Here is a 13,959-nt window from a genome sequence, read left to right as displayed (position 1 = left end):
GGATCGCTTTGCATTCTTTTCGAGGGGGGCTGTGGTGTTTTTTAGAGCTCACCCGGTGTTAAGAGTGTCACGGAATCACAGAACAATCTGAGATGGAAGGAACACACAGGGATGATCGCCGGCCATCCCCAGGAGTCACACCGTGTGCCGGAGAGCACTGTGCAACTGTGTGAGGCATGGAGCTGTGACCGCCTTCCTGGGGAGCCTGATCCCGTGCCCAGCCACCAAGGGATAATGTCAGTGAGGTTTTCTGAGATTAGACAGCTTTGTCAGAAGTAGAAAATCCGACTAGTATGCTGTTTGGGACATCCTGTCAATGCCTTTCTTGTACTAGAAATCGGAAGCTAGGATGATCAGTGAAAAAAGTTGCATCTGTACGTTAAGATTCCATTGAGTGTAACATTGATTTGTTCTAAGATTGTGATCCAAATTCAGCTGTACATGGCAGAATACAGAGTTGGAAGACTGCTGGATATCGAATAATATGTGTGCATTCACAGAGGAGATTCAAAAAATAAAACAAAAAATTATTTATTTTAACCATGTAAAAAATATGCCATGCTGAATTTCCCAATCATGAACATTAGAGAATTAATAGTTTAATTAGTATTAATTTTAATAATGCATGTTGAATGCATACTTAAATACATACTACAATTTATGAAATTAATAAATATAATTTAAAATGTATGCAAGCTTTAGTAAGTAGAGGTGTTCTTGTAGAACTACAATTTTTGTAGTCTGTAAGGTGAAAGTATTTAGTGAGTACTGCAGGGATTTGGAGAAAATGGAAGAATTTTGTTATGATTAGAAGCTGCTCTGGGGCTGCAGATTCTGTCACCATGCTGCAAAGCTTCTGTGTGGTGAAGGAAACCCACTGGAGGTAACCAGTGTGAACCACTGTGTCTTTCAAGTTGGCCCCTGTAAAAGCTTGAGTTTTGTTCATTGCACTGCTGAGCTTTGACCTGCGGGACTGCTGATCAAAACTGGTTCGGCAACTTGACTGACAAAAATGAAGAACTTTGCAGTTACAAGTTTGGGCACTTACACAACCCTTAGGGTTCATGCTGAGCTTCTTTTCAGTTAGTTCTCTACTTTCTGCCCATTTTTCTTGACATCTTTTAAAAAAATAATTGCATGTTTTGTAAAAAAGTAATTTGTTTCTGGTATCTCCACATCTGATTGAAGAGAAGCTCCTAACACAAAATACACAACCGGTAATAAAAGACGCATGCCACACTGGTGGGAACTTCCATCCTTCCTATTTCTGTTCCACAGCCCCTGTACAGAAATGAAAATTATGATACAGCTTCTTTCCCTCCCTCACAACCGTGTCTGAAGATTAATGCCATCTTAGGACATGCTTGAGTCTAACAATGAGTGCTCAGACAAAACCCAGGAATTAGACTGGTAGTTTTCTTTCTAGGACAGTATTTAATGAGTTTATAATATTATAAACAAGCTCCAATATACCCAGTGGTTGATGAGATTTTTGCAAAGCATGCTGGTGATCCCTTTTCTGTATAGATGGTCGAAAAATAGTGGCAGGCTGTTCATCTAATGTTCATGTCACTGTCAATATTATATGGAAGGTTGATTTCGTTCTTCATGTTGCCATATCCTTCCTCTTTCCCTGGGGTTGATGTAGAAGTCACATTTACTCACCTCTGAAGATGTACATAAAATTAAATCTGTTGATGAAAATCATCTGAGAAATGAGCATTTGCTGTGCATTAATTTTAATGTTTTTTTCTTTAAAAATGCCTGCAGACCTTAATAATTTCTGAAGTACATATTAAACCAACATGTACATGATTTGCCAGTGTTTCTTGAAGTATGTGGTTAATTATCTTCACACAGGAGACATCAAAACCCAAAGTATGCTCTCTTTTCTGAATGATTAAGCCAAGCTTCCCTAGCAACATTTCACTAGCAAGTAGGGCTATGACAGACTAACAACAAAGTGAAATCCGCCGTGAAAAAAAAACCCACGAGAAAAATGGGAAAAGAAAACAATGACCCCAAAGATGTGCAAAGAAAAGGAAAAGCCAAGATGCAACTCAAAAGAAATATAGGTTATTTTGATGGGGTAAGTTTTATAGTAGGATCAATTGTTGGAGCAGGGATCTTCGTGTCTCCCACAGGGGTATTAAAGCATTCCTTACTCAATGTTGGTGTTGCACTAACCATCTGGACTGCATCTGGGCTGGTTTCTCTGATGGGTGCCCTCTGCTATGCGGAGCTGGGAAGTGCTCTGCCCTTCTCTGGAGGAGAATACAGCCATATTAAAAGAGGCCTTGGATCCCTACCCGCCTTCGTGTTTATCTGGACATCAGTGTTCACCAAGCCAGCATCAAATGCTGCTCGAGCCTTGCTGTTTGCTGAATATGCCACGCAGCCTTTCTATGGCATTTGTCCTGCACCAGACGTGCTGAAGAAGTGCTTGGCCTTGGCCGTTCTGTGGTCCCTGGGTATTTTAAATGGCCTCAGCGTCAAAATGTCTGCATGGGTGCAGACAGTTTTCACTCTGCTGAAGATGATGGCCTTGTCTGTGATTGCTGTTGGTGGCATAGTTCTCCTCGTTACCAGGCAAAAGGAGAGCCTGGCCAGGTTTGAGGACATGTTTGGCTCAGAGATCCCCAACGCCTCACAGGTTGCCGAAGCCTTCTTCCAGGGGCTGTACGCGTACGGCGGCTGGTGGTCCCTCAACTACATGGCAGGTATTCCACTCCTCTTCTTTAGATTTAGTTCTGCAGTTCTCATTCTCATGTTCCTCAGCTTGTTTTGGGAGAACTTGTCTCTGCTGCAAGACTACAGGGCACTTCTCATTTTACATGAATGTTTGTTGGGGCTGGTAGAAGAGTCATCGTTTCTCTCCAGGGAAAAACTGCTTTTTGTGAAGAATCAAGCTGACATTTCCAGGGAAGTACAAGAGAAATCATAATAGTTAATTTAAAATCTCATGCATAAACAGAGAATTTTTCATACCTTAAAAATTTGCATTTTTTCTTTCTCAGTGTCCACGTCAGCATATTTTTAGGAAAGGAAATTAAGTTATCCTTGCCAAACTATGTGTGCATAGATAATTTCTGTTTAAATACCTGTGCCTTATCTGAGGTTATGCAGCTGATTTGAACATGGACAAATTAATTTTGACTTTTGTTAGTGTTAGAATGTAGTAATTTTATGGGATATGTTTTCCTGGGAAACTAGACTTTTGAAGTCTAATAGAAGGTAAAGAGAGGTCTATGGAAGATGGTATAAATTTTTTCATAGAATTTGTACTCAATTTTAACATTCAAAAGGTTTTTGAATGTCTATTTGCTTCCCTATTCTATATCTGCTGATGTGTCGCAGTAATAAATGAGCATTTTTTCATGAAAGCAACAGAGATGATGTTCATAATGTTAGGTATTCACATCACAAGTTAAATCAATAGAGTTTTATAGTATCATCAGATTCACGGAATTGCATTGTAAGCAAGTGGATATTGCTGTTATATCTTTAACCATTTGTATCCATTGACCTCTATCATGTAAAATATTAAATAAACGGAATGTGTTAAATGCATACCATGAAGTTCAGTGTGAAAATTTGGTTAATGTTTAAAAACCTGACTGTTGTCTTTATAATCCAGTACTCCAGCTTTAAAAATAGGCTGCACTTAAAAAAAAATTGATATAAATCAGGAAAGTATGGTTTTGAAACTTTAGAGATTCTTTAAAGGCAAGTACTTGGCTTTGTGAGCCTGAGAAAATACAAGACTTCTGGTAAAATACTGATTTATTCTGATCAGTTAGCAGTACTAATAAATACCATACACTGGGCAGCACAGCTGCTTAGACAGATGTAACCTATGCAATAGTTCTGAACTGAACTGAGTTTCCTATGCTTCAACAATAACTTCATTTCTGTGAGCTTCAGCTGATGGATCAGGTGCCAGATGGCTGGCAAGACTGCAATAAACAACAAAACGAATGGAAAGAGAAATTTAAATTGGAAATTTTGGTGATTATTCTCTTCTGAGTTCAAAATTGTTAAGTGTATTTTTTATATCTGAAATAAATCCCAAATTCTCTGATAAAATCTGAATTCCACTACTGTGCTCCTTCGGTCTTGTCTCTATGCATTACAGCTGGCACAAGGATCATGGCTCAAGGCTGATGTCTTGAGCAGAAGATAGAAATCAAATGTGAAGGAGGAAGCAGATTTCTGTCTCCTAAAAAGAGTTTAAATAAGCTGCACATTACACTTTTCACTTCTTCCCTCTTACCAGTTATTTGCTGGTAATACTCAGGAAATTGTCTGTAAATGCTGAGGGAAGTAGTGAGGGAACAAGGGGAAGGAGTGAAAGAAATTAAAAAGAACCTTTCTGATTGAGATGAGGGTGATTGAGATTAAGCTTCTGGAAACCAGCTCCATCTTTTGCTGGGACTATGACATACCTAGGAATGTGTGCCAGTGTCTGAGCTATTCACTTACAAAATTTGGGCTTTTTACTTGTTTGATAAGAGTAGTTCTAAGTTATCAGGCATAGCACTAAACAGTTTTCCTCCACCATCTTTGCCCTGGAAAAGATGATAATAATCAAAATCCCTCTGGGAATGGCCCCCTTTTTAGTTACTGCATTATTGCTGTTATGTCTATACATATGTGCTATATGTCTTTTCTGTTACTTCTGATATAAGAGCAAGGAGAAAGGTTTTGAGTAGGAATAGGCAAATATGCTCAATAAGTATAAGATCAGGATTCATGAGGTGACATAAGAATAAATAATGTGACTTAAGAGTCTTATGTTTAAGCTAGTAATTTTCAAATAAGGCTATTTAAAAATTTCCTGCCAAATCACTTTTCTAACATAAGTCAAATATGTGATTAGGAAAATTATCACTCCTGTCATTTTGTGAATCAATCAGTTCTTCTTCCAGCCCTCCTTCCAAAATAGTCAAAAATAGCTAAGTAAAAAAATGTTGTTTAAAATCTTTGATATTAACCTATTTGAGAACCACTGTAGAACTTCACAAGCAGAGAATTTAGCAGCCATGATTAGGGTTTGGGGCAGGACTTTGATATCAGTCTTGTCAAACTCCATACAGCTTCACTACTGAGAAACACTTGCAGAAGCTACACTGCTTGCTTCATTTGTTTTAAATTGTATTTTTCAGAGGAGATGAAGCGTCCCAGCAGAAATATCCCCTTAACTGTGATGACTGCTGTTCCTGCAGTAATTGTTTTTTATTTACTAGTGAACATCTCATATCTGACTGTCCTCACACCTAAGGAAATTGTTTCCTCAGGTATGTATTTCATATTTTTTTAATTAAAAAGGACCGGCCCATTGACATATCCATCTGATGTCATTGCCCTGGGTTACTTCTGCTCACCTAATTTCACAGTCCAGAAATTTGGGTTCATTTCTTTTAACAAAGAATTCTTCTTTAATTTTACTTTATGACACAAATTGGATGAATGCAGGCAGATTGTTGAAATTGTTGGCTTTTCCCTACACTGTCTAAAAAGAAATCAGAAGTGTATTAAAACCTAGAAAATAAGGTGAAAGTCAGGTCCCAAATATGGAGATGATATTTGTTTTCCTGTAGTTTTAATCCTATCTCCTCCTTCTTTCCCTATCTTATTGAGCCTCAGACCAAAGCCATTACTCGTTAGGAGGTGGACAAGTCTAACATGTTCAGGAGTATAGAAAAAGACTATGGACACAAAAATGTAGCCATTTTGGGTGTGCATTATTCATGACAAATACTGTGACTTCTCAGAAGAGCCTATACAATATTCCAGTGTTTGTAAACCCTGTCTTAGATCCTGTATCAATAAGCTGGCCATGTAAAGCTCCAAAAGGAACTGTATTTCTCCTTGATTGTCCAAGCAGCACATTTTAAATCCCACTGTAATGACACTGAGCAGTCAGACCTTGCCTACAGGCCTGACAAAAACCATACCTCATTTGGATGGATCAATCATTTTTTTTTCCTATGAAAAAGCTCACTAATATAAATGAGAACAGTGTACCTGTCACTCAGTAACCTCATATTATCGCTCAGACAGTGTCAGACTGTCTTCTGAGAGAGCTGGATCATTTGTATGCTACAATGAAGGAGGCAGCAAATACCAGATTATCCATGAATAGCAGCTGCCAGTTGGCATGACCAGCTTCATGCATACCAGGGGAACTGTGTTTATCTATGTCAGCAGACAAGATAACCTTAAAATTATAGCACTTTTTCAAACATTTCTTGTTCCTTCACTACTACTTATATATATATATTTTTTTTTTTTTTTTTTGTTTTGTTTTTTTTTTAGGTGGGAGCGCTATTTTTTCCATCTCTAATTACTTCCTGTGCTGCACAGGACACTGCAAGACCTATGTTCCTCATGATATTAGACCCACTAAATATTGACCTCACTACAATATCAGCTATAGCTTATTTCCAAGCAATATTGAATATCTCTTGTTTAGAAACAATCTTTCACTTTTCCCAGTTCCATCCAAAGCAAAATCTCATTAACAGCACATCTGTTGACTCTGAACATAGACGTGCTCCTGTTGACAGACGTGCTTCTGTAACAGCAGATTGTGTCACCACTCTGGTCACGCCAGGAGCCAAGGAGTTAATTTTCTTCCCTTGCCCAGGTGTGTGTGTTTGTGATGCATGACATGAGATGTGGCTCACTCCTGCTGGGCAGTCCATGACTGTGGTATTGGCCCCAGCAGGCTTCCCTGGCTTGCTCGGGCAGGCAGCACTCCTTCCTGCTGTCATCCTCCCAGGAAATGTTTAGCTCCTGAATGAAATACCTTTAGGACTGGATTAATGTATTGACTACTGCAATGAAAAAGTAGGCATTGCTGGTAAATAATAAGTGCTTCTTGTATTTTAAGTTTTGTTCCTGTTAAGTCTGTCAGTTATTCAGAATATGGTACTTGTACTACACTAATTCTTTGCTTTCTTGCAGTTGCTGTGGCAGTCACTTGGGCTGATCGAGTGATCCCCTCTGTTGCCTGGATCATTCCTCTCTCTGTTGCTGTTTCAATATTTGGTGCCCTCAACTGCAGCATGTTCACACTCGGTCGATTAAGCTATGCTGGAAGTCAGTCAGGACATTTACCTCTTCTAATATCCATGCTTAATGTCCACTCCTATACACCAGCACCAGCCATGATTTTTTCAACCACCATTGCATCCATTTTTATCATCCCCTCTGACCTTATTATGTTAACAAATTACTTTGGATTTTCTGCCTGGCTTATGATTGGATTGACTTGTGCAAGCCTGATTGTACTTCGATACCGGGAACCTCATCTACACCGACCATACAAAGTAAATGGATCTAAGTTAAAAATATTTTTATAAATTTTTTTTGATTCCTGGGTGACATGCAAAAGTTATAGAAGTGCAAATCCAAAGTGGATAGTCACAAAAATACAAATAATAATCTCAATGCTTAGAGCCTTATTTGAAAATTTTGCTTTACTATAAAAAGAAGATAAACAAACAGATGGTCTCTGCCCCAGAGAACTTGAAAACATGAGATAGTTCTTTGCAGAATGGGGGAGATGTGCAAACAACGTGGAACCATACCAGTGTGGAGCAGTAACAAGACCAGTATAGGATCCATTGCCATTCAGTTCATTAAACTTCGTTCTGCTCCCATCTTCCCTGACACAATCACAGGCATTAAGGATAGGTTGAATGTCCTCTTACTCCAGCAGTCAGAAAGCTGGGTTAGAGGTGTATGCTCATTGTGAAGGCTTCCAGGCACCCAGCCCCGAGTGTCTTGTAGGAACCCTCAATATCATATGTGAACAAATGGATTTCTAGTACTGCCTATCTCTTCCCCTTGACCACAGAAGGAGCCTAAACAAATATTTTCTAAAAGATGCCCCTCTTGTAGGCAATTTGAGTCTTGGGTGAGTTTACAGCAGCATGAGAAATGGTACGCTACTGTGGCAAAGAGCACATTGTTACTATAATGAATGAGGCAAAAAATCACAGTTGGTTCATTTATTTCCTAACCCACTTTTTTTCTTTCTCTTACAGGTGTTTTTACCGGTTCCATTTATGATGGTGGCGATGTCTTTCTTCCTAGTTCTAGCTCCCATAGTCTGGTCTCCAAACATGCAATATGTTTACGCTTTCCTGTTTATGCTTGGAAGTCTTATTATTTATCTGCCTTTTATACATTTTAAATTGCACTTTGCATTTCTTGATAAAATTACTTGCCACTTACAGCTCCTGTTAGAAGTTTGTCCCGCTGATGGACCTGCTGAGGGCAAATGTGAATAATGGCAGATATTTAATCTCAGGACCACTAAGAGCCAACAGAGGATTTTGTTTAACTGAGACTGTAAACTGTGCAATTTTGATGTTGGTCTGATATATAGGTGTGCATGCATGCATATACATATATAGATGTATACATATATATTGCAAACATGCACATATATGTACAAATAGGAACAGAATCACAGAATCACAGAGTGAACTAGGTTGGAAAAGACCTTTGAGACCATCAAGTCCAACTTATGACCAAACAGTTCCTCACCAACTAAACCATGGCATTAGTATAATAAATTAATGTGTATATATGTTTGGTTTTGTTTATATAAATAAATAAATATATATGTTTAATTTAATAGGTGAAAAGGATCTCTCTTAAACTTGCAAAATCTGTAAAATGCTTTCTCCTGCTCCTGAAAACACAGTTAAAGGTTGCATAAAGTCTTGCAATAATAGAAATAAGACTCAATCACAGCACAAATAATTATCAATATTACCATGCAGTAAGTGAATAAATACATAATAGCATTGTTATAAAAATACACTCACACTTTGAACTAAATTGTCTGGATTATTCTTAGTTTGCAGTAGCTCACTGATTAGAACTGCTGGTTTTAAAGACTTTACATTTTTTTCATCTGCTACTTTTTGGCATTAATTTATTTTTAATAAAAGCCTTTGAAGAATATAATAAAGTTGAGTGAGATATATTTAAATAGCAAGAAAATTGGACACGGTGCATCTTAGCTATTTTAGAACAACACATACAAATTCAAGGTGAAATCTTATAATGCATCAAGTAAGACAATAAGAATTATTTATCCTTTTCATCACAGAAAAAAGCTAAAGATATGTAGATTACTTTTCTAAATCATATATATCTTAGCATTAATATTACTTTTTTCCTTGCTTTCTTTTTGGTGTTATTGAGAAGAAGAGCTTTTTTAAGCCTCCTCCCCTCCATTTTTATTTTGTTTATGAAAGCAAGATAAATTAATTCTTTTTTCTTCTGATAATTAGGCCATATAAAGTTCACAGAATATTTAATGTTAAAAATAAATTAAAAGTACATAAAAACCATCACATATGTAGGGAATTATTGATATATGCTGCTATTTTTATAATTACAATAGAATTACAAATATAAAGTGATTTTCCAAATGTGGCAATGAAAGATCAGCAACACAGCCAGCAGGTGGCCCCAGCCGAACATCACTCTTACACTGTGATCTCTGGTTTGATCGATGTTGTATTGGTCAAACTGTCTTACAGGGCACTGTATTGTAACACAGTAGAATGAAAAAAATCTTGCTACACTACTTGATTCACTGATGTATAACAATTTTAGAGATTGGAATGACAGATAAAGAATTCTTCATAGCTACACAAAGTCTAGTGTTGCCATCAATAAAACCAGGAATCAACTGGAGGTTTAAAAGGATTTGACTTTGCATTGGAATGAACCCCCAAATTAAAATAAATACATGTAGCAAGTGGCTTTTCTCAAGGTGATAATGCACACAGAATGAAAATCTGAAGAAAAAATTATATCTTTTAACAAGCTGTATGAAGAGAAGTTCATACAAGTGGAGGACTGCACTGTATACAGCTGAGCTGGAGACTGGATCCTGCTGAACGCAAGAAAGGAATCAATGTTTAATTTAACTTAATAGTGTTATTGGACAAACATTTCTCTTGCTATTTGAATTCAAAATATCATGAGACTCATCAACATTGTAGAGGAGTTGTATTTTAAGAACTGAATTGGAAATGGAAGAAATTATTTTACTGTGACTAAAGCATCCATCAGTGATTTGTAAATACAGGTGTGGCAATGCCACAGATTTTCAACTGAACTTTCAAGTAATTTATTCAAATCAAATATGTAAAAAAAAAGTGGAAGTTGTAAGGAAAAAAAGTTTATGTAAAAATAATACTGTGTTGTACACCAACATGTACAGGATGATTAGGAAAAACGAGCATCAGGGGGAAGTTGCTCAACTGGGTGTGTTATTTCCATGTAATTTCTTGTGTGTCAACTATCTGTTTAATTCCCTAATGAGCTGGGTACCCACTGATAAGATATGTCAGGGTATGTTTGGATAATTGGAACATGTATTTGTTAATGATACAAACTTCAAATATAGAGGTTTAGCAGTTCCAACCAATCAGGGAACTCAAAAGTCCCAATGAAATGTAATATGAAATAAATTGCATTTATGTATCTTTCTGGAATGTGAAGTAGATAGTTTTTATTTCAACAAAAATCCAGGAAATGGCACATAAACGTACAAGATAAGAAGATTTAGAATAGGTCAGAATTAAAAATGTCCATGCAAGCTTAAGCCCCTCTGCAATGGCACCTTTCAATGTCCTTGCACTATCAGTTCATAAACTGTTCTTTCTATATAACCTTACCTCATTTATTGGAATGAATGGATGGTGCCAAATAATTCACTCTCATTTTCTCCCCATTTCAAAGTGTGATCTTGCATTTTGTTTATCACTCTCTGCTCAAATGCTGCTCTTGATAGACATTGTTGATATCTTACAGACTTTTCTATGGTGTTCTTCATGACAGCACCTAGGCAATTCACAAACAACCACTAATTTCTCTTGACTGTCATGAGCTGTGTCAGTGGTATCATCTTTGCTTGCTGAAAGTAAGTTAAGTTGATGTTTAGGTTGCACAAGAAATCAGTTTTGTGATGTTCCCCGAGATCCTTCAATTCACATCAAATACCTGGATGGAGAACCATTTATGGAGATTCAAGTTGAAGTACGGATGTTTATCTTACAGGAGCAGGGTAAAAAGCCAGGGAACTGGTGAACATACCCTATTCAGACACTATATGCAGATTTCCATTTCCTTTCATTTCAGCTTTTAGATGGAAACCAAGTTTGACCAAAATGGCTCACTAACTTTGGATGCCTAAGACAAGGTATCTTGGAGCTGATTTTTCATAGTAATTAGTAAGTTCAGACTGCCTATAGTTCCCTAAAACTAAATTCCAATAATACTATATAAAGGAAAATAGGACAAATTATCACAGTCACTTTGGTCTAGATGAATAGCTGGTATCCCTTATCTCAACTTCTGACTAACTGTGGGTAGCTGCAAATCCTTTAAGACTTACAGTCTACTAAATGTTAAATTACAACTATGAGATTTTAAAATTACACAAATCAAGCATGAGGATTTAAAGTTTGGTATAGAAAATGGGGAAAACAGAATTAAATGCAATTTTGAAAAATTGTGATTTAAATTATTCCAGTATGGCCATGGAATTTTATGGAAAAAGAGCAGTGTGTATTCTGCTGGCAATACTCAAATTCCTAAATCCAGCAACTGTTATAGCAGCAAGTGCTATATCATTCATTACATCAAATTCCTCCTGTTCTACAGCAAATGAGGGATTGGCTGCCTCACATTTAGCATCTTCTTCAACATAAATGTTGACTTATTCCAGATCTGAGAGAGACAGGATTTTCTGAAAAAGAATGCTCTCATTAAATGACCCCTGTTGGAAAGGGACTCACACAGCTGAGCTGAATTAGCATGATAAAAGCAATCCCAGATATGGTATTGCCAATCCCCTGAATATGAGTCACTCATGTTCTCTTAATGCAGACTTTCTTTTGCCTGAGTGTTTCAGAACACTAAATCAGAAAGTAGCAAATACACTATTGAATATATAAAGATTTCCTATTGTTGCTGGCTCATTCCATATTTCAAGCAGTAAGCATAAAGGAATGGAATTCAAATTTATAACTCATGTTAGCTACTCTGGCCTAGAGCAATTCAATATTTTAACATTATAGCTTGTTTCAGTTGGTCTTAGCTGCTTTCCTACTTGAATGTGTCCCAGAAAATGCTATACAGAATTGTGACTTTTATTACTAGACTATATCAGACATTTATTTATATTTTAATTTTTTTTTTGTCTTGACTTCAAAATTGTTTTATGCTCATGCATACTTGCATGCTTCAGAACTTCAGCCTTACAACAAGTAAAGATAGAATGTGGACAAGTTTTTATCAATACTGTATTGAGTGTTCCATTTTGACATGTAATCTCCCTATATGATTTTCTAGATTTCTAACACAATATTTGTATGTATGTCTGCATTGCCTTTTTTTGTTCCTTTATCTCCTTAAAAAGACAATGTAAAATACAAAATTATTATCAGTATTGCAATTATACATCATCCTAATTCCACATGTGCTGACTGCTTTACAAAAAAAAAAAATTGCCAAGGCCAACCCCAGAAATTGTACAAAGAAAGAAAAACCCCAGCAATTATTTGTTTTACTTTCCTTTTCATAGTTAGTGTTAACTGTGATTCCAATAAAAAGATGATCAGCTAACAATGCACAGCTGTACATGGTTTTTTGTGCTTTGATGTGGTGATATTTGTTTGGAACCTCTGGGTTAACAGGGAAGGTTGTATGAGCAGGAGCTGCCTGTAGCTGTTAGGCCATGAGTTGTTCAGACCTCCTGACTTCTGCTTTTATGTTTGTATCATGCCCTGTGGATATTGCTAAGGTTCCCTACATCTCAGTTTCCGCATATGCCAAACCAGAAACAACTGTGTTTTAACAACTAACAGGTCAAAGAACATTCACTTGTGTTTTTCTCCTCTGTATCACAGAAATTATTCTTGTCATTGTCCTCTATGACTTATTTCAAATCATCCTGGGGCATTCCCATTCTTACTGGCTTGATTTGGAGGGATAAGAGGCTGTATCTGCTTCAGGAACTATTTTTGCTTTGGAACAGGAAATGAAACATTTTTGAATTAGCAGGTTTGGATAAGCTGTATCCTACAGGTTTAGAGGCACTGTTGAAGAGTTGGACTATTAATGTTGATTTTCAGTAACTCTTGCTACACAGGGGAAAATTCAGGAGTGCAAAGGAAAGGTAACATGCTAATGTTTAAACAGAATAAAAGAAATGAACCAGGAAATTACAGACTTGTCAGTGTCACATAATTCCTTGGAAAAAGTAATGAAACAGATAACATGAAACTGAATTAATAAAGAATTAAAAGCGAATAGCAGAATTAATGCCAGTTCATTTGTATTTATGGAAAATAATCCTATTAAACAAGTTTCACATTATACTTCCTTTAGTATGGGTTGGGATAAAGGCTGAAGAAAAGCTGATTTTGAGGTCCACCAAAGCTGCAGACATTACAAAGTAGTTACACCACTACAAATTGATATTTTGTTTGGCAAATTTAAAAGTGGCTAGGGTTTTTCATCATCTTACAAAGCTACTTAAATGAGCCCTATTAGCAAGGCTTTGTGCATAATATTGGCTAGGGATTTTGTCCTTCTTTTGACAACAGAAAAAGGTATTCCTGGCAGCAAGAGATAAATGTGTTTAGGCTGAGACTTTCCTACATGCTGCCACATATACAGTGTGTGTTTCATGTGAGGGTGGGGAGGCACTGGAACAGGCTGCCCAGAGAAGTTGTGGATGCCCCAGTGTAGGCCAGCTTGGATGGGCCACTTGGTCTAGTGAAAGGGGTCCCTGCTCACAGCAGAGGGGTTGAAATCAAATGATCTTTAAAGGTTTCGCCAACCCAAACCGTTCCATGATTCTGTAATTGCGAAGTTCTAGGCTGCAAGTGGGACTTTCCACCGCAGACTCACACCAGG

General features: G+C 37.1%; 1 protein-coding gene and 1 long non-coding RNA gene across 2 annotated transcripts; one reads left to right on the top strand and one right to left on the bottom strand.

Moving 5' to 3' along the window:
* The first annotated feature begins 207 nt into the window (after positions 1–207).
* Positions 208–10,809, top strand: SLC7A13 (solute carrier family 7 member 13). Its single transcript, XM_064390565.1, has 4 exons — positions 208–2,720; positions 5,166–5,297; positions 6,970–7,334; positions 8,055–10,809. The coding sequence occupies exons 1-4, from the start codon at positions 2,000–2,002 to the stop codon at positions 8,298–8,300; spliced, it is 1,464 nt and encodes a 487-aa protein (XP_064246635.1). The 5' UTR covers positions 208–1,999; the 3' UTR covers positions 8,301–10,809.
* Positions 7,192–11,698, bottom strand: LOC135281601 (uncharacterized). The gene is made up of 3 exons (XR_010348199.1): positions 11,131–11,698; positions 10,713–11,037; positions 7,192–8,280 (listed from the first exon to the last, which is right to left on the bottom strand). It is a non-coding gene; the product is annotated as an uncharacterized LOC135281601 (long non-coding RNA).
* Positions 11,699–13,959: the final 2,261 nt, after the last annotated feature.

This window comes from Passer domesticus, chromosome 1 (genome assembly GCF_036417665.1).
Source record: "Passer domesticus isolate bPasDom1 chromosome 1, bPasDom1.hap1, whole genome shotgun sequence".
NCBI classification, from domain to species: Eukaryota; Metazoa; Chordata; class Aves; order Passeriformes; family Passeridae; genus Passer; species Passer domesticus.
Note: the sequence above shows the minus strand (reverse complement) of the source record. Positions and strands in the feature narration are given on the sequence as shown.